This window comes from Panthera uncia (genome assembly GCF_023721935.1).
Source record: "Panthera uncia isolate 11264 chromosome C1 unlocalized genomic scaffold, Puncia_PCG_1.0 HiC_scaffold_4, whole genome shotgun sequence".
NCBI lineage: Eukaryota > Metazoa > Chordata > Mammalia > Carnivora > Felidae > Panthera > Panthera uncia.
Genome location: NW_026057585.1, coordinates 84,762,829 through 84,782,571, shown reverse-complemented (window position 1 = coordinate 84,782,571; position 19,743 = coordinate 84,762,829). Strand labels below are relative to the sequence as shown.

The window sequence follows — 19,743 nt, the reverse complement described above, 5'->3', positions numbered from 1 at the left end:
GATCCAACCCGGCCTCTCCACTTCCAATGTCCTGCTCTACCGGGCACACCTCACTGCTTCTCCACCTTACCCTGACTGCAAGGCCCAGCTGGGGCCTCAGGACCTCTACGACTCCTCACAGCAATGGAAGCCCCAAGCCTCCTCGCTAGGGCTACAGAAGGGCACAGTGAATGCAGGAACCTGTGTCTAGCTACAACCAAGGAACCCCCTTGGAGGCCAATGAAGGGAAGAAGTAGCAGGGCTGAGGCTTTCCAGAACTTTAAACTCAGTGCTTCCGGGGGCAGTCCCAGGAGCTGGAGCCTGGTGCATGAATCTTATCCCTGGAGCTGGAGGCTGGGCGATGGGGAGCTCCCTTGTGTTGGCAGGCCGCGCCCCCCACCCCCTACCCATGCCACGCCCAGACTCACGCCATGATACCCGACAGGTGGAAGAGCTCGGCTGATAGGTAGGCCATGTAGCTGTAGAGGAAGACGAAGAGCGGCTCGATGACACGGATGTGGGAGGTGAATCGGGACGTGAAGGCTGCGATGACCCCGTAGACCACGCCCACAAACACCCCGCCCAGGGACACCACGAAGAAGCTCAGGAAGCCAAGGACGATGTCCACGATGCCCACTCGGTCGTAGTTTGCAAACTCCTCAAAGAGATGATACAGGACCTGGGGAGGACGTGCAGGCTGGTTGGCAGGAGGGCAGGGCCCTGGCCCTCCAGCTCTCTGGGGTCCACCCCAGGGTGATCATGTGCCTTCCACTGACCACGGCCACAAGAAGAGGCCACGTGATAGCGGAGACACGCTAGTGCCAAGCAGGTGGTCCAAACCACTGGGCCAGGGGCTCGAGGGCCTCGCTTCCGGCAGGCAGCGTGCCGTGCTGACCAAGAGCACAAACTCTGAACCCAAACTGTCTGGGTTGAACAGTGGCTCTGCCGTGCCCTAGCTGTGTGCATGGGGCAGATTACTGTCTCCCTGTGCTGCAATCTTCCTAGCCATAAAATGGGATTACAGTACCAACCTTACAGGACTATTGTGAGGACTAAACTAGTTAATAAAGGCAAAGTGCCCAGGACCATGCCTATCACAGTGTTGGCTATTCCTGGCACTAAGGGGCCTCTCTCACTGTCTGACCTTGGGCAGGTCATGTCCCTGTCTGGATTTCAGTCTCTTCTTCAGCCTAAATCAGGGAGAATTCAGACAATGAACTAGAACAGGACTTCTTAACCTGTGAAAATTTCTGAAAATATACACAGGCAGGCCATACCCGCCTTGGATTCTCTGGAGGTGGGGCCCAGAAATCTCTACTCAACAAGCTCTTCAGGGGGTTACCGTGAACGGCCAAATTCAGATACTATGGAACTAGAGGCTTTCTAAGGCTTCCCCACCTCCTGGACTGGGAAAGAAACAGTCACTGTAATGCTATTGTCAGATGTTTAAATGGGACTTCATATATTGTAAAGCCCTTGGACAACGGTCACCCTGCCTGACACACAGCAGCCTCATGAGGTAAGCGAGCCAAGGATGCCCACTCCTTTGTTCAACTGAAGCCCACAGTGGTGGAGCGACTTGACACAGGGCCCCCAGACCCCATCAGCAAAGCCAGGCCCAGAACTTACTCCCTGACAGCAGTGGGCAGGCCCTCCCCAGCAGGTACAGCTCTGAGGATCCACCCCCACTCAGGTGCCAGCTCCCTGGCTACCAGGCCTTCTCCTAGACAGCTGTGCCAGGAAACCAGCTGGAGTTTTCAGGCCTGGGGGTGCTGAGGGAGAGGGAAAAGGACCTGAAGGTTACTGAAAGGGGACTCTCCAAAGCCCCCAGCACCTAGAGACAAGGAGGCCTGGGTAGGAGTGGTGACCTGTTCCAGGGCAAAAGCCTGAGACCATGGGACTCAGGGGGAGCCTTCAGCTTTAATGTTGGGAACAGGGCACTCACGTTTGTGGCCAGAGCTCCAGAAAGGGTCTGACTTGGGGCAGACAGAAGGGGAGATGCCAAGCACTGGCCAGTCTGCAGTGCTGCCTGGACCATAGCTGTCTGGGAGACAGGCAGGGCTCCCGCAGTGGCCAGCAGGTCCATTCTTAACCCTCGGCTACCTAAACTCACTCCTGGCCTGGGGAGGTTCATGGGTCCTCACAGTGCACTACCTGGGCCAGTGGGGCAGGTGAAGGGCGAGGTCCTCCTCTCCCATCCGGCTATAGACTAGAGAGGCAGTGTAGCATAGTGGTAAGTGTGTGGGCTCAGGGCTCCGACTGTGTAGATCTGAACCCCAGCTACCTCATTTATCAGCTAACATGACCCTGGATGAGCTCCTTAACCTCTCAGTATCTCAGTTTCCTCACTTGGAAAAACGGGATAGTTACAGTGCCAACCTCCCGGAGTTTCTGTGTGGATCAGATGAGGCAAATACATATTCAGACAGGAAGTGCTCACATAGGAAGTGAGCTTACTACCAGCACTGCCACCACCTTGGGAGGCATGGCCAGATACCCAAGTTGGCCAGACTGCGGTATCCACTTGACATAAGCAGGCCCCACTGCTCCCCGATAATGCCAACCTGAACCCCAACACCCAGATCCAACTGGGGAGGGCTTTGGCTTTGGTACTTGCTGGTAAGCGTGCCTCCTGTAAGAACCCTGGGAGGATGACAGGCTGGGTACTGCAATCCTTGTTACAGATGGAGAAACTGAGGCAAGAGCTGGTGCCAGAAGACCCAGCAGTGAGGCCTGCCTGCTTAGACCAGACTGCTGCTCCCCCAGCCCCACAAGGACCTGATAAAGGCAGCAGGGGAGGAAGAGGAAGCTGAGGCTGCCGGGCCCCCCCCACCCCGCTGCTGTCTGTCTCTTCTTTGAAGTGCGGCTTCCTGAGGGGCTGGGGTGGGTGAAGAGGGAGCGTGTGTGTGAGCATGCACTGGCGTGCAGGTGTCCTTGTGTTTTCCCGTGTGTGCAGTGCTCTCTGAGGGGGCCAGCTAGGAGAATTGGAGTGTTTTCACAATATGTGAGTGTGCACATACACATACCTGTTTCCTGAGGAAACCAGCTGGGAGGAAGGGCATGTGTGAGCACATACAGCACAGCCATGTGCCAGACTCTGTGTTGGGGGTGTCTGTTCTTATTAGATCCTGGGAGGAAAGCAGTATCTGCTCTGCCACTTTGCAGCTATCAAGGTGAGGCCCAGAGAGGTATGGTGATTTGCCTAAGGTCAGGTAATAAGCAAGTGGCCAACCCCAGACAATCTATTTTACTTATCACCTTCTGGAGGGTTCTTTTTTTTTTTTTTTGATAAATTTTATTTTTTATGTTTTTAAAGTAGGCTCCATGCCCAATGTGGGACTTGAACTCGTGACCCTGAAATGAAGAGTTGCATGCTCCACTAACTGAGCCAGCCAGGTGCCCTTTCTGGAGGTTTTGAGGGCAGGGTCCCTTTCCACCACTGCTGCCCCCAAACTGCACACACCTAACTATAACTCAAGACCCAGCCAACATAAAGCTGAAATGGCCCTCATAGACTAAATGGCCTATAAAGGACAAACTGAAGTCTCAAGAGGATATGTAATTTAACCAAGATCACATCACGATCTGAGTCAGGGACAGAGAATATGCCCCGGGAAGGCCAAGAGCTCAGGTCCGGACGTCTGACAGACCTGACTTCTAACCTTGGTTCTATCATATGTTAGCCAGTTGTTTAACTTCAGCGAGCCTGATGCTTCTTCGTTTGTAAAGTAAGAAGCACCTCCGAAGATCATCATCAGGATTAAATGAGATAATCCACACTGAGTGCTCAGAGTGATGCCTGGCACAGAGTAAGCAGGAGTGGACATTAGCTGTTTGGCTACTGTGATTAGCGGGTGGATGTGGGATTCACTCTGGACCTGGATTCAGGTCTGTGCCCAATGTGCACGTGTGTGTGGCCACTGCCCCTCACCACAGTGACGGCGTCATTGAGCAGGGACTCCCCAAAGACAAGGATATGCAGCAGCTCATTGATGTGAATTTCCTCAAAGACGGCCAGCACGGCCACGGGGTCCACGGCTGAGATGATGCTGCCAAAGAGCAGGTTGTCCAGAAGGCCAATGTTGTTGATCTGCTCGCCGCCCACCAGGCACACGGCGTACATGAGGCCGCCCAGGAAGAAGGCATTCCACAGTGTGCCCACCACGGCGAAGATCAGGATGGTGCCCAGGTTCTCTGTGAACTGCCGCAGCGGCAGGAAGTAGCCCGCGTCCAGGATGATGGGCGGCAGCAGGAAGAGGAAGAAGACGTCCGATTGCAGGAAGGGGGGCGTCTCGCCCACGCCCTTGATCAGGCCCCCCACCAGCAGCCCCACCACGATCAGCAGGCAGCTCTCCGGGACGATGCTGGAGATAGTGGGGATCACATGGAAACCTGCGGAGAGTGAGAGAACAGGAGGCCATGGTCTTGCGGCGAGCCAGGACGGAAGGTTGGGGACAGGGCTGGGGACAGAGGAGCAGCTGGTGAGAGGGGCACAGGCTTGGTCTCGGAGGGCCGCTCTGTTAACTCTCTGAGCCTTGGCTTCATCATCCGTAAAATGGAAGCAGTAATACCAGCTTCACCGGGTTTGCCGTATAAACTAATTGACAATGTTTTTAAAGTGTTTTTTCCAAAGGATATACAGATGCTATCTCTGGCTCTGTCATAAAATAGTGGAAAGAAGCAGCTCTGTATGCCTCCGGAAGACAGAAATCATACATTGATTACCGAGGCTCCAAGTATCTAAGGGCATTAGCTACACCTGAACCCAAGTCAGCTTTCTAGGTACAAGTTCAGGGTGGCAGATGTGAGCTCGAGACCAGGCACAACAATCTAATGATTCTGTCTGAGGGAAGGATGTGAGTTCCCCATCACGAAGGTGTTTAAGCAGAAAGCAGACAACCGGTTGGTCAAGAAATAACACAGGAGATAGAAGGAAGCACAGAAGAATCAAAGAACATCAGCACAGAAAGGAACTTGGGAATCAAACCACCTGACGTCTGCAAACCTACAGAATGTACACAGTGACTCCTAACTCCAGATTCGTGTGCTTTCCTGCTAAGCCCAGAGAGCTGCTCAAGAAGCCAATGGTGACCAGTCCATTTTGCATGTGAGACAAAACCTATATGCCATCCTGTTTTCTAGCCTAATCCCATCCACTTTAAAGATAGAGCAACCGAGGCCCAGAAAGGGGAAGGGACTTGCATGAGGGCAACGGCAAATCAGTAGCAGAACCAGGACAGAACCCAGGTCTGACCCCCGTAGCTCCCATCAAACTCCTAAGTTCTAGAAGTCAATCCTCACTCTCCCTCCTCCTCATCAAGGCATGAACATGCCCCTCTGCCTGTCACCTTCTCCCCAAGCTAGCAGCAGTGGTCCACACTGAGGCTCCAAACCCAGAGCTAGGAAGTAGCAAAAATCCCCTTCTGAGAGGTGCTCCTTCAATGCCAGGTTTGGTCCCAAGCTCCCTAAGGGTTTTGGGTTTATTTTTGGGTGGGGAGGTGGGTGGAGAAGACGCAGGCATCTAACCCCATGTTGAGTACCATAAAACCCAGGGTAAGCTTGGTTAAGAGAGTATGACGGTTTGTTTAAGGTGAAAGTTCTTGCTCCCGTCCCCTCCCTAGCCTGTAATCTGTGCAGGCAGATTCCCTATCCATTTATAATGAGATCCCCAGGGCTAGGGACATAGTAGGAACTCAGCAAGTATCTACTGATCTGAAAACGCACAGGGCTAGGCCATTACTGACATAATTCCTGACAACCCATCTGGCCAAGCTTTGGCTCTCATTACCCCTGAGATCCGTGAGAAGGAGAAGAAACACCCCTCCTCATGCCCAAAGCCCCTTCTACTCTCCAATACCGATCTGGGTAGTGCCAGTATAGCTACAAGTCAAGACTCACCCTCAAAACACTAGCTAGGCCCAGAACCGTTGGTACAGTGCCAAGCACCCAGGAGACACTCAAAACATGTTAGAAAAAAACACGTCTCCATTGTAGGCGAGGAGAGAACCCCAAAGCCACCAGTACAATTCTCTTGACTTCAAAACAGACCTGACCAAACTCACCTCTTGCTGAAAAATTCCCCAGTCTTTGTAGTGTCTAGGAGTAACACCTGGTGTTCAGTTGGCTGGTGCAATGGAAGGGGCATTTCGCCCAAATGAACCACATCCTCTCTTGTCTATAGATCTTTGCCTGGTCTAGTCTGTCTCTCCAGAACGCCATTCCTGTACCTCTATCCCCACGTGTGTGGCTGATGCCACATGCTTCTATCCTCCTGCGGCTCCAGGAAGCATTCCCTGACCATCCCTGTCTGTTCACATTAGGGCAGGAGTCCCTCTCTGGTGCCTCCCCTTCTCGAACCTTCAATCCACAGACCCTGTCCAGATTTCTCGCTCTCTCCGGCACCCAGCAAGGTCAGACAACCCAGGCAGGAGCAGTGGAGACGGGACAATGGTACCACACCCAGAGGCCTGCACTGCCCTGGAGTGGAAATAGGATGGCGTGGGACTTTGGGGGAGCAGAGCTCCTGCCGGCCACCAGGAAGCTGCTCCTCAAGGCCAGGAGTCCAGCTCCAAGTCTAGCCAGCTGACCTTGACATCCTGCCCTGGAACTGAGCACCAACAGCTAGCTGCCTTAGGAGAAGGCATAGTCTAAAGAGACAGCCCAGGCAAGCAGACGACAGCCTCCACCTCCATCTAGCACATTAGGCTTTGAAAATTCCTCCCTGCCCCTCCACCCCCCAATGCTATCAGTCCGATCCACAAAGCTTTCCTGGGACCGGGAAGTGCCACACCATGCATCGGAAACCCAGAGAGGAGTACCACATGGGAGGACGGGGTAGGGGGACATGAAAAACAAGCCAAGAGCAGTAACGTGAAGAATGTTCCTTGTTCCTAAAGATGCACTGTGAGCCAGGCACTGTGCTGGGAGCCTGGCATATAGCATCTCTTTAGTCCTCACGACAGCCCTGTGGGATAAGTATTGTCCCCATTTTGCAGAAGAGAAAGGTGGGGCCTGGCAAGATTCGGTGGCTTCCCCAGAGTCTAAGGGAAGAATTCTACTCTAGCTTAGAATATCTGTAGCAGAGAGAGCTAATTAATCTTGTACTGAAACATGGGTATTTTCTCTGAGCCCAGGCTGGTGCTGTGCACTGGGGACACTGAGGTTACTGAAAGTCAGAACCTTCACGAAGAACTTGTGGGAATGGCCATGCTTTACTCACCCTTGGGACTTTTAGGCCATCAGGCCTCCCTTGCTAGGCTAGGAGACAACTGGCACTCCTATTTGATGGAAGAAAAGCTAGAGCTCAGAGGAGGCAGGACAGGTCCCAGCTACCCAGGATCACTAAGTCTCAGGCCTCCTGACTTGAGTGCAATGCACTTTCTTCCACATAAGCTTGCTCCCAGAGTACCTGGGACTGGAGCCATGTTCCCAGAGTGAGTCTCCCCGGGTCTTCCTGTGCTGGCCTTGCCTCTTGGTGAGCAGACCCTGATGGGCAAGGACAGGGAAGGGCCAAGCCCAGACTGAAGAGGAAGGTCTGGGATCCACACTTGGCTCCTTACCCCTGGTAGGCGGTACATTACTGGAAAGCAGTTTCCAGTGGGGAGGGCGCAGTGGTACACCGGTGTGGGGAGGGGCATGAAGGCCTGTTCTGGCTTGTCCCTCTCCCAAGGCCCTGACTCTACTAGCTGTCCCCACCCTGTAGCCCTAGAGATCTCAAGGTGCGGGAAGTTTGCTGACACCACGTGTGGTGAAAGGGGAATAGTCAGGCCCCAATCCCCTGACAAAGGCCCAGCACTGAGGGGAGATCCCAAGATGCCAGGAAATGAGGCTGGACTTCCAGGGCCCAAACTTTGTGGCAGCAGTGATATCATCAGGATGGAATCTGGGGTGGGGCAGAGGCGGCTGGAATCAGATCCAGAGCCAGGAGAGTGGAACAGACCCTGGAGACCATCCAAACCCTCTGCCACATGGTCAGGGAAACTGAGACTCAAAGACAGCCAGTGACCTGTCAGTGTCACGTGACCATTCCACGGTGAGAAGCCAGGAAGCTCCAGGCCCAGTGATCTCTCAAACCACGTGGCCTCCCATGAGGGTGTGGAAATTCCACATCCCTGGGCCACAGGGCAAACCCACGGACATAGTTCTGACCATGGGAGGGGAGAGATGTTTCCCACTCTGTCCAGTGTAGGTGGCAGATGGGCAACTGCGGGGACTGGGGGACACACACACTCACCCACACTCTAACTCTCTCTCATAACACACTCTTACACACATTCACACACTCTAGTTCTCTCTCATACACACACACACACGCACACTGAGCAGACACTGACCGAACTTCAAAGTGGTGAGGGGCTCCCGGTGCCTCTGCAACCTCCACGAGAACATTTGATTTACATCTCCTGGGACGGTCCCCATCTGCTGAGACTGGTGCAGTGGAGCAGCAGGCAACGCTGTTGTACGTCACCCTCGGTTGCCAGGGTGACCGGACACCCCCGATCCTGCTTCCCGCATCTCGCCCCTGGCCTGGCCAGTCAGAGGGGAGTGCCGGGAAGAGGGGCCTCCTTGGGCCACCAGTGCTGGTCACCAGGGACCCAGGGGTGTGCGAGGGGCTCTGCCGCCCTAGTTCCGGGCCTGAGGCCTGCTCTGGGGCTGCAACTCGGCCAGGTCCCGAGGGATTCCTGGTTGCACACGACTCCGTTTCTCTAACTCCCTCTTCAACTGCCCCAGCAACCAGTCTCAACTCCCGTCCTGAAAGGTAATACCTCCCAATGAAAGCCTGGCGCTCTACAGTTTACAGCGGTGTGCTCTCGTACTTTCCATCTCGTTTGCACCTCACCACAGCTCCGGGAGGTCACAGTGACCATCCCCTCATTTTACAGATGAGGAGACCGAGGCACAGAGAGGTTAAGCAACTTGCTCAAAGTCAAGTAGCTGATAAGTGACTCAAACCCAGGCAGCGTGGCTCCAGGGTTTGTGTTCTTAGCCACTCAACACATTATCTCTGGTTTTATTCTTATTTTGTTTCTAAGGGGAGCATCAGCACCCAGGCCCAAAGAGGCCCGAAGTGGCCCTGAGAAGGCCAGAGACGGTATTCTCTTCACGAGCTCTCCTCCAGGGAAGTCTTACCACTGCTCCCCTTTCACTCCAGTGGCCTCGTAAAGACCTTGGGAAATCCTTTCTATCGTCTAGGTCTGTTGCCTTCAGGAAGCCCTCCCCGTGTTAACTCAGCCAGAAGCGCTCAGTCTTACCCACTAAACTCCTAAGGTAGGAGGTGGGAATTTTCAGACTGCTCAGCCCCTGCCTGCCTGATCTGTATTCAGCTCCGGTCTCCGCTGGGGCTGGAGGCTCCTTTGGGGTAGGAGGGGCTCTGATTCTTCTTTAATCTGATTCTTTCCACCTACAATGTCAGCTATGAGGACCAAGGAAAAAGGTAAACAGACCAGAACACACTCCCCACTGCCCCAGCTGCTTCACAGCCAGACCAGCAGAGACAAAGATATGTGGCACTAGTCTCTCCTCCCTGGGTTCCAATCAGGGCTCCCAGCTGGGCAGCCTTGGGCATTTATGTTTTATCTCCTATTCTCAGTTTCCTCATCTGTGTAAAAGCCTATTTCAGAGGGTTTATGGAGTACAAGAGGAAATAATCCAGGCAGAGAATGCCAAACAGTGCTTGGCACTCACCGTTAGCAAAAAGTGGTGACTGCTTTTACTATTATAATTTTCTTCAAAACCCAAGTATAATGTGAATCGCTCTACATTATCATGACGTGTCAGTGTAAACTTGTCCATCACTGGGCCTTAAGCTCCCCGAGGGTGGAAATTCTCTAGAGTCATCTGGGACTCCAGCTTCCAGCATATAGTAGGCATTAACTACTTGTGAACTGAGATAAAACTGACTTTTAGATGTCAGGAAAGAGGAAAGAGGAAAGAGGAAGAAGGTGGGGATGGCTACATTTGATTTAGGGTAGGTGTTGCTCCCAGGGCAGGGACCATTTCGACTGGGCTTTGAAGGATCAACACAAATCTGCCAGAGAGTGAGAGAGAAGCAGAAGGAATGTCATTCTAGGATCTGTATCCTCTAAAGAGCCCAGGACAAGTATCCTGCACATAGCAAATAAATATACAGGTAATGAATAAATGAAACATGAGGAAAGAGAAAGACAAAGGGGAAGGCAGGCTGACTTCAACGAGCCTCTGCCAATATCCAAGTATGAGTGCCGTTGTGAAGGTTAAATGTTACACGGTACACGTTACGTGTGTCTCTGAATCTTGGTCCTTCCTCTGTAACCGGGGTGATGATGCCACCCTCAGGGTAGCTGTAAGGGTCACTGAGATCATTTATTTATAGCTCCTGGCCTATAGGAGTCACCCAATGAATGACAACTTATAAACGTGTCAATCAATAGTGCCCACTCAATAATACTGTATTTGATCATGATTCACTTTAAGATACAATCTCTACACGGAGAAGAAAAAAAACACTCACTAGATAGACGCACTTAGAGTGTCTGATGCAAGGTGTGGGGCTGGAGCCTTTACGTATCTCCTTTCATTTCCCCTCTTTAAAAAAAATTTTTTTAATGTTTATTTATTCTTGAGAGGGAGAGACACACACACAGAGCGTGAGCAGGAGAGGCGCAGAGAGAGAGGGAGACACAGAATCCTAAACAGGCTTCAGGCTCTGAGCTGTCAGCACACAGCCTGACGCAGGGCCCGAACCCATGAGCTGTGAGATCATAACCTGAGCTGAAGTCGGACACTTAACCGACTGAGCCACCCAGGCACCTCTCATTTCCCTCTCTTGTATCCTGACCCTCATTTGATAGATGAAGAAACTGAGCTGACTTGTCCAAGGCCACCTAGAGCTGGCAAGTGACAGACTAAAAATTAGAACCCAGCTCTCCTAATTGCCAGTTTTTTTGTGTCGTGCTGCATTAGTGAAAACAAAGCTTGTCAGGACCAATGGGAAGAAGATTCAAGTTTGCCATATGCCTCCACTGTGGAGGGAGCCATAAGTAAGTCTGTTCCAAGGGTGATACTCAGGAAAAGGGGGTTCAGGGAATGATGGAAGTTTCCTAAAGGATGTGGGACTGAACCTGGGCCTCATGGGCAGGAGACTGGAGGGGGAAGAGTGTGAACAGAGGAGAGAGGGGATCTCAAAAGTCTTTCCAAGGGCCCTGAAACCTCCAGCCGGCCTGGAGATGAGACTGTGCAGGGAAGGAGACAACACTGGCTCACAGCTGGAGTGGGCAGGTCACAAGGGAATAGAGTCAAGGGGCCCCAGCTGATGCTGCAGGCCTCAGAGGGTCCCCTGACCCTTTAGGTCTGGCCCCCAATGACCATGACCCGGCCTTGAGCCAGGTTATACTTCTACCCTGCTTTTCATTCCCACTAGCCTTTTCCCTGGTCTCAGGGACACACATCAGCAGCCCCTACCCCACCTCACCCCACTAGGGCAGTACTTCTTGGTACCCAGCCCAGCCTCCCCAATCACCTAAGCGCCCCATAAACATTTGTGGGATGCATTTCACTCCAGCAGATTCTCCCCATCCCCCACAGGAAAGCTCGGGATTGAGAGTCCCTGTGCAGTGAGGTAGAGGATGAGTCACACGGCGCCGCGCCGGAGGTGGGGGGGAGGGGAATAGGGACAGGGACCAGGGACTGGCAATAAACAGTCGTGTGTGTTGACAAGATATAGAGCTCCAGCAGGCAGCAATAGGACCTGGCAAGCCAGAGGTTCCCAGGCAGCCAGTAAGGATAGCAGCTCAGGGGGGTGGGGTAAGACCTCAGGCTCCAAAGACCTGTGGCTGGTTTGGGTCCTTGGCAGGTATGTGTTACACATACTGTTTCTTTTGATTTTTTTCCAAAATGGAAATCTATTGCTTTGGTGATTTTAAACAGAACGCTTGGTCAATGAAAACTTTTCCCCAACGGGATATAAGTGCATTAAACAGGAAGAGGATGATCTCCCAGTGATTCTCCTCCTTTCCCTTTCCCTGCTGTACAAGACCCCTCCCCCTTAAACCCACACTGTTAACAGTTCAGTGTGCAAAATTCCAAACTTTTCGGTACCTATAGTTTTAGAATTTAGTATAAATGGTATTCTGTATACTGTGCTAGAACTGCTTTTATGGGGCAGGGACCGCACCAAGCACTTTACTGAAGCATCATCTCCCCCTAATGCAGTAGGCACTACTATTATCCCCATTTTAAGATAAAGAAAGAGAACATCAGAAGGATGACTGCTTACAGGCCCCAAGGTCACGGAGCCAGGGCCATGGAGCAGTGTTTCAGACCCAAGATTACCTTACCTCCTCCCCAGCCGTCCCATGGAGCCGTCTCATCATATACATGGCCTTGCCTGTGCCACAGTATATTGAACAGTCCCTCCCTGATGGCATTGGGGTGGAGGCTGGCTTCCATACTGAGATCCTCCTTAAGAGCCCCAGGCAGGCCTTGCCCCTGCGGCCGGCAGTGAAACCAGAGGGCCTCTGCTTCCATTTTCTCTGTACCTTCCCCTGATCCCATAGTATCACTGGCACCAGAAACATCTAAATCGTGTCCCTTGCAGAGGAGGCCCTCTGGGCTCCCTGAAATTTCAATCATGCGGGGTGGAGGAAGCAAAAGCACAGAATGCTTTAGCTGGAGAAGAATCTGGGCTCAGTCTGGATTCAAGCCACCCTCCCACTCCTTTCCGGGTGCCCAGGTGTGCGTCTTCCACTCCCCCACCCATCCGCATCCCTCCTCCTGCCAGCCTGCTCTCAGGACCTGCAGGCCCTACTCGCAGAAGCTCCTAGCACCGGTCTGCCCACACCAGAGGCAGGCGAAGAAACAAGAAGCTCGATAAGAGAGGTTCCATTTCCAGAAACTTTAGAACTTGGGAAAACTGGATTTCTCTTTTCTTTTCCTTTAGTGAGGGTAGGGTAGGGTTTGCAAAATGCAAATTTAGGAGAAAAACTGAAATCGAGTATAGCAAATACCTGTTGTTCTTAGTGTCCCTTCCAGTTGAGAGTCCCTTAGCTTAGAAGCTTAACAATTAGATCCGTTATATAGAACTTGAACTTGCTCACAAGATCATCAAAGCAACATAAAGAGAAATTCTGCCATTTCCAGGACAACAGCCCTGCGGAAAGCGAGGCCCAGCGTCCCATTTTCAGCTGCTCCAGGGGAGGGGGGGCAGCTGTGAAGGGAGAACAAGACAAGACTTCAGAGGCGCCGTGGGAGAGAACAGCACCCAGGGAGGCATCTGGGGCCCCTTCTACCCCTCCCAGCTCAATCAGTGCTTCACAGCCTCTGGGGGTGGTGATGAAGAAGGGGTGTTGGGCACCCCTCAACTTGGGCTTTTTGGGGACCTTTCAGAAAGGCCAGAAAGACACTGATGAAAGAACATGACCCTCAGAAGACTGAGCCTGGAATAGGCCTGAGAGGAGGAGGAGGTTTCCCAAAGGGGTGGGCATGGGTGACCCTTAGGCCGGTGTGTCCATGTGCACGTGGGGTGGACTCTGCGTGGCAGGCAGCACAGGAGCTGAACTCTCTCATTCCTCCACCTCCAAACACGCTCCTCCTACACTGTTCCCCACCGCTCCAGTATCATTCAGTTGCTTGGCCCCCAAACCCTAGAATCATCCTGACACATCTCACACCCCACATCCAACCCAAACTCTTGTCTGGCTCTGTGGCCTCCTTGCTTTTCCTTGAGCATGAGAACAATTCCACCCCAGGGCCTTTGCATTTGCTCTTCCTTCCTCCTGAACCACTCTGTGCCACATAGTTGAACAGCAGATTCCTTCCCTCTTTCAGGTCCTTGCTCAATTGCCACCTCCTCAGGGAGGTCTTCCCCAGGCCTCTCTATCCACTCACCCTGCTTTATCTTTCTCTACAGCACCCGTCACTTCCCGACGTCTGCATGTGCTCACTGATGGGTCCCCCACCCAGAACACAAGGTCCGCTGTTGAATCTCTAGCACCTGGAGTTGCGCCCGTCACACAGTAGGTTCACAATCAGTATTTACTCATCGAGATCATCTCCTGACTCGATGACCTAACAAGGGTGTTGTGGGGACCACGTGAGATCACAGATATGAGAGCACTGAGCAAACCATAGGCTTTGTCAGGTGGGTTACCGGAGAAATACTCTAGCTCCTCCAGCAGCTTTCCCTAAATACCCCACCAGGGAGGAAACTTGTCACTTTAGAGTCTGGAATCTTGTAGCCCTCCACATTGTGTGGTTGGCGGCGCGTCTACGCCTCCAGACTGCTCTCAAGGACAGGACCCTGTCCTAGTCATCTTTGACCCACCAGCACTTAGCACAGAGCCCGGCACATGGCAAAGACCAAAACTTGTTTGTTGAGCCTGTGTGACTGTCCAAGGGCAGAATTCAGGTCTGATTGAACCTCACCTCCAGGTTGTGGCACTAAGCTCCAGTGCACCAAACACTGGCTGAACTGGCCTGAGCCTGAAGGCAGGGCTGGGGTTGGGAAGGCACTGGGAGAGCCTTCTGGGCAAAGCAGCAGCATATGGAAAGACAGAAGGTGTGGGGAACAAACATGGTATAAGTAGTGGGTTTCTATCGGGCACAGGGGACAGTGAAGACTGGAAAGGAAGTGATGACTTAGGTAGGCACAAAGCAGCCATTTGTCTGGGCAGTAGACAACAGGTGAGGAAACAGAAGGTCAGTGAGATCCAGACACTCTCAAGATCACATGGGTAGCAGCAGAGCCAGGTCACAAATGTGGGACTGCTGCCTCCCAATCCGGTGTTCAGCCAGGGTCACTGAAAGGCTCTGGTCTGGGACGGTGTGAAAGTCCTGCCTGCAAGCACCTCAGGGAAGAAGGAATGGGAGACGGGGCTGGCAGTCTAGGCTTAGCACCCTGGGGTGGGGAGAGCTGTCCAGCTGCAGGGTTGTTAAGTCTAGGTTCCAGGAGCAGCTTCCACTGTCTCCTGCAGACGCCAGCAGGATGGGTGAGCTCACCCCCAGATGCCTCAAGAGACCAGAAAGCTACATTTGGGGGAGGAAGAGCCCAAGCCGCAGGAGACCTGGGTTCCGGCCCAGACCCTGTCACCAACCCACTAAGTGCTTTGAACAAGCCCGTGCCTTACTCTGGCCTTAGTTTCCCCATTCTCAGAGGCATGTTGAGAGCCTTTCCAGCTCTGACATCTGACCGATGAGCTCTGCCGCTGGACAAAGCACTTCACACTCACCATCTCTGTCCATATGCCAACAAGCACGGTGTCTGGGCCCAGGACAGTCTTCATGCGGAGTAAGATAGCACGAAGCACGGGCTGGTGTAAAGGGCCCTGGTCTGCCAACACAGGAGCTGGCTTCTGTCCCAGTTCTAAACCCGAACTTCTCTGTGATCTCTGGCAAATCACAGTATTGCCCTGCACCTCACTTCCTTCCTCTCCGGCATGGGGATAAGCAACGCTCATGGCACTGGGTGGCTGTGAGAAAGAGAAAGACCTGTCTTGGACGGAGGGGCGGGATGGCAAGGGGCCTCCCTGTTCCCGGGGAGCAGAGCATGTCTGCCCTCCAGGGCTCAGCCCGCTCTGCGGCCCAGCATGGTTGCCGCCTAGACGTGGGTTCCATGGGAGAGCACAGTAGAAATATCAAGACACCAGAGGGGCTGGGGGCCCTCCGCTGGAACAGAAGTCACTCACTGGCTCACATTGGAGCCAGGCCTTAGTAAGAGGAGGACCCAGCAGTCAAGTGACAGCCATAGCTCTGGAGGACTGAGGCCGAGCAACTGGGCCCGGGCCAGGGGAAGCTGTCCCACACGTAGGCCGGAAGATCCTCAGTGAGATGGCTGGGAAGGGTGACATCTGGAAAAACAAGCAGGGGTCCAGTCGCCTCAGGGATCTGTCCAAGGTTTCAACCCAAACTCAGCCAGCAGTGAGCCTGTGGTTAAGAGCGAACATGGTCAAGGGGCACCTGGGTGGCTCAGTCGGTTGAGCGTCCGACTTCAGCTCAGGTCACGATCTCGCCGGTCCCAAGTTCAAGCGCCGTGTCGGGCTCTGTGCTGACAGCGCAGAGCCTAGAGCCTGCTTCAGATTCTGTGTCTCCCTCTCTCTCTGCCCCTTCCTCACTCGCGCTCTATTTCTCTCAAAAGTAAATAAACATTAAAAAAAATAAACAAGAAAAAGAGGGAGCATGGTCTTGAGAACCGGCAGCCTGGTTTCCTGGCTCTGCCATCTCCTAGCCAGGTCTCCCTGGCAGGCACTCAACCTCTGAGTGTTAGGTGAAACTCAGTTTCTTCATCTGAAAAGCGGGCTCATAACCACTTGTCTCACAGGGCTGTTCTGAGGATCCAATGAGATTATGTGTCGGAGCAAACAACTGCCAAAGAAAGCGCTCAGTGGAAGGCACGGCTCCAATCTCCGAGCCCCTAGTCCCCAGGCCCAGAGAGGGCCTTCTGGCACCAGAGCACACTTGCCAGGGAGGGAGCTGGACTCAGGAGATGGGGCCACACTCTGAGAGAGCCCCTCTGAAACAAGGCTTCGTACCCTGTCCCTGTCATCATTGGTTCCAGGCTGAGCCAAGCTGGCAGAAGCCTGCAGGGGTGCTGAGGGGAAGTGGAGAAGAGGCGGGGCGGGAGGAGGGGGGGGAGGCAGAGGGAGGCTGGGAGGAGGCAGAAACCCTCTGGATCCCCACTGAACCTGTTTCTTATCCCCTATAAAATCTATAAAACTGCCTTCTAGGGCACCTGGGTACAGGTCGCAGGAGCTGTGGATGTGGCTGAGCCAGGCAGCAGCAGGTCCCAGAGGCAGGTTGGCAGGGTGGGAGGTCAGAGCTTCCCCTGAGCAGGTGCCCAGGGGATGCCCTGAAAGGCTCCCACACACTTCTGAAAACAGCCCAGCTGGCTGAGCATCATGAGGAGGGAGACACAGAGGGCACACTTGGAGGGCCTCTCCCTGCCCACTGGGACAGTTTGTCACCTCAGGCCTCTAAGAGCCAGGAGATATACTGAGTGGATGGGAGAGCTGAGCATGCTCAGAGGAGGCTGCCCTTTAGAGGACACTGCAGAGAAAAGATGAGGACGTGGCTGGCTGCAGGCCTTGGTCCTGGTGCCAGGAAGGCCCAGGGCTCCAGGAACAGCAAAGGGAGGTCAGGCCTCTCCCGGGGCTCAAGAAGAACCTCAGCATGAAGCCACAGGAGGTTAGAGGAGACAGGGCCTTCCGAGACCATTCCAATCCAACCCCTTCATTTCCTAGATGCAAAGAATAATACCCAGAGAGGGCAGGAACTCGGCAAGGTCACATGGCGAGGTGTTGGCAGAGTCGGGATTTATTCACACCGAGGACTCATACTCCAAAGCCAGTCCTCACTTAGAACACAGTGCCGCCCCTCCTCACTCCCACCTTTTCTTTACAACTACCTTTTACCGGGCACTTCAGTGTGATGTGTCTGCACACCTTAAGCTGCATGAGTCCCCGAAAATCTCTGGTATCACATCCTTATGCTGAAGCTGAGGAAACCGAGCCAGGGAGAGGTGGAGAGACTTAACCAAGGCCCTACCGTGGGGTCTTTCTGACTCCAGAGCCACGGCCCGGCATGCTTCCTCCAGCTCTGAGCCCTGGCTTTCTGTCCTGCCGTGCTCGGAACAGGAGGCACGGGTCGCTTCGGCTGTCATTTGCTTGCTACGTGACCTTGGGAGTGAGACACTCACCCACCCTAAACTCCTGGTTCCCTCTAAGACCCACCCCCAGCAGTACCAATATGCTCTGGTTCTGTGTGTGCTCTGCCAGAGGGAGGACCAGGACCTGTCTGTTACCCTGGGGAAGAGGAACAGAAATTTCTAGAGGCACCTCTCAGGCCTGGGGTGAGGCCTACGAGGCCCCTGCTGAACACTTGTGTGTACTGCCTTGGGGGACACAGTGCAGCCCACTAGTCACATGCCAGCATGGGAAGGGAGAATTGTCATCAAGCCCCGTGCTTTCTCATTTGGCCCCAGCGATGCCACGAAGTAGGCACTGTTTCTATTTTCCAGAGGAGAAACTGAGGCTCGGAGTTTAAAGAACTTGCCCAAGCAGCACACAGCCAGTAAGCAACAAGACTGGTACTTGATCCCAGGACTGCTTCATCCCAGAGGCTGAGCTCTGCCCTCACACCAGGCTGCTGGATAGGAAATGGCCCATAACGGCTTCCTGCTGCCACTCTCATCCGCAGGCACAGGTTCCGGAGTCCAGCCCCCACGTGGCTATGCGGTGAGGGCCTGGATGACGGCAGGCGCCCATCCGTGACGAGCCGAGCACAGAGAGGCAAGATACAGGCAGGCTGAGAGGCTGTCGGCCTGCCTACTTGCCTGCCATCGGTGTGCTCCATATAAGTCACTGTCCCATGCCCAGGAAGAAGCAAAAAAGGCTTCCAACAGCACCTGCTTCCACCTAAGCTGGGCCCATCATATGACTCTGCACACGGCACAGAGGTGGGGATTCCTGTGGCAGCAGGAACCAGGAAGCAGCACTGCAGGGCAGAACAAGAAAGGCCCAGAACTCAGGCTGGAGCCCTGGTTCTGATCAGCTCAGTCGCCGGCTTCTTCATGAGATGGGGACATTGATGATCATAGCACTCACTGAGGGCTCCTTAATCCTCAAACCATCCAGTGAGGGAGGCACTATCACACTCACATCATAGATGAGGAACCTGAGGCTCAGAGAGGCCGGGCTACTTGGCCAAGGCCACCAAGCTGGTAAGTGGTAAGGCCGAGCAGGAGTCGAGTCCAGGAAGCTGACTCCAGAGCTGACAGGTACTTGTCCTCCAGGGCATTTCTCAACCAGGTTCCTCACCTGAGCCACAGGAAAAATAAGGTGGATAATCATCTTCTCGACTCTCCAAAGGATGGGCCTAACTGGACTGTTTCAGAATGTTCAAAGGAGCAGGCTGGGGGTCTTACTATGGTACTAACTGTGGTTGTTATCAATGGAAAGGAAAGAATACTAGCCCTGAGTGCCAGTCCCCATGTGCCCTAACTCTGGGCCTTGGGTTTGCTCAACCATGAGGAGAGAGGGCCAGGTAACCTCAAATGACTCTCTCACCCTGGTTTCCTAGGATTCAAGGTTGCTCGGTTCCACCACTTTCTTGTGCATGTGACCCTGGGCGAGTTAGTTAACTCTCCAGACCTCAGGGTCCTCATTTATAAAATGAGGACACCTCCCCTCACCTCACAGGGTCAGATGAGGCCCACCCAAGATGCTGAAGGCAGAGGGCCCAGAACGGTGACATGCAAGGCAAGAGCTCCGGCACACGGTGGCGGTGCCTCCTATTCTCTGTGCAGGACGTCTGTGACATCACCATTCACTGCCATTTGAACATGTGTCCCTCTACAACCTCGCCCTGAAAGTGGATACAAGGGCTCACACTCCACCCTGGACCAACAGGGCACTCCCAGTGGCCCTGCCCAGCAACCTGATATCACTGCCATGGGTGCTTTCATAATGAGCTGTGGCTCCAAAAGAGGCGGGAGACGGAGCACAAGGAGCCACTTCCGCCTCTGTGTGCCTGGTACCGAGTGTGGTGGCCAAATACGGGGGAGAGTGGGGCCCACCTGGGCCGGTACAAATCTTATCATGCCAATTCTTCCGTGGGAGGAGCAGGGTGAATGAGGCACAGGCCCCAGCCCATACTGGTCAGGGTTTTGTTTCCAGATTCCTGACCTCAGCCTGGGCCATCGGCTCACAGGTCTGGGGGAGCCCTCTCTATCTGTTTATAAAAGCTGGGAGGGTGAAGGCTCAGGAGATCCAAACACCAAACTACAAGAAGTCTCAG

The 19,743-nt window shown here is 53.7% G+C and overlaps 1 protein-coding gene across 1 annotated transcript in view; it reads right to left on the bottom strand.

Moving 5' to 3' along the window:
* Window positions 1-19,743, bottom strand: part of SLC9A1 (solute carrier family 9 member A1) — a 51,255-nt gene that overhangs the window by 12,583 nt on the left and 18,929 nt on the right. Inside the window, exons 2-3 of the mRNA XM_049617688.1 lie at window positions 3,911-4,371; window positions 408-658 (exon numbers count right to left, since the gene is read on the bottom strand). Coding sequence (XP_049473645.1) covers window positions 408-658; window positions 3,911-4,371 — 712 coding nt within the window. The remainder of the gene's footprint in view (window positions 1-407; window positions 659-3,910; window positions 4,372-19,743) is intronic.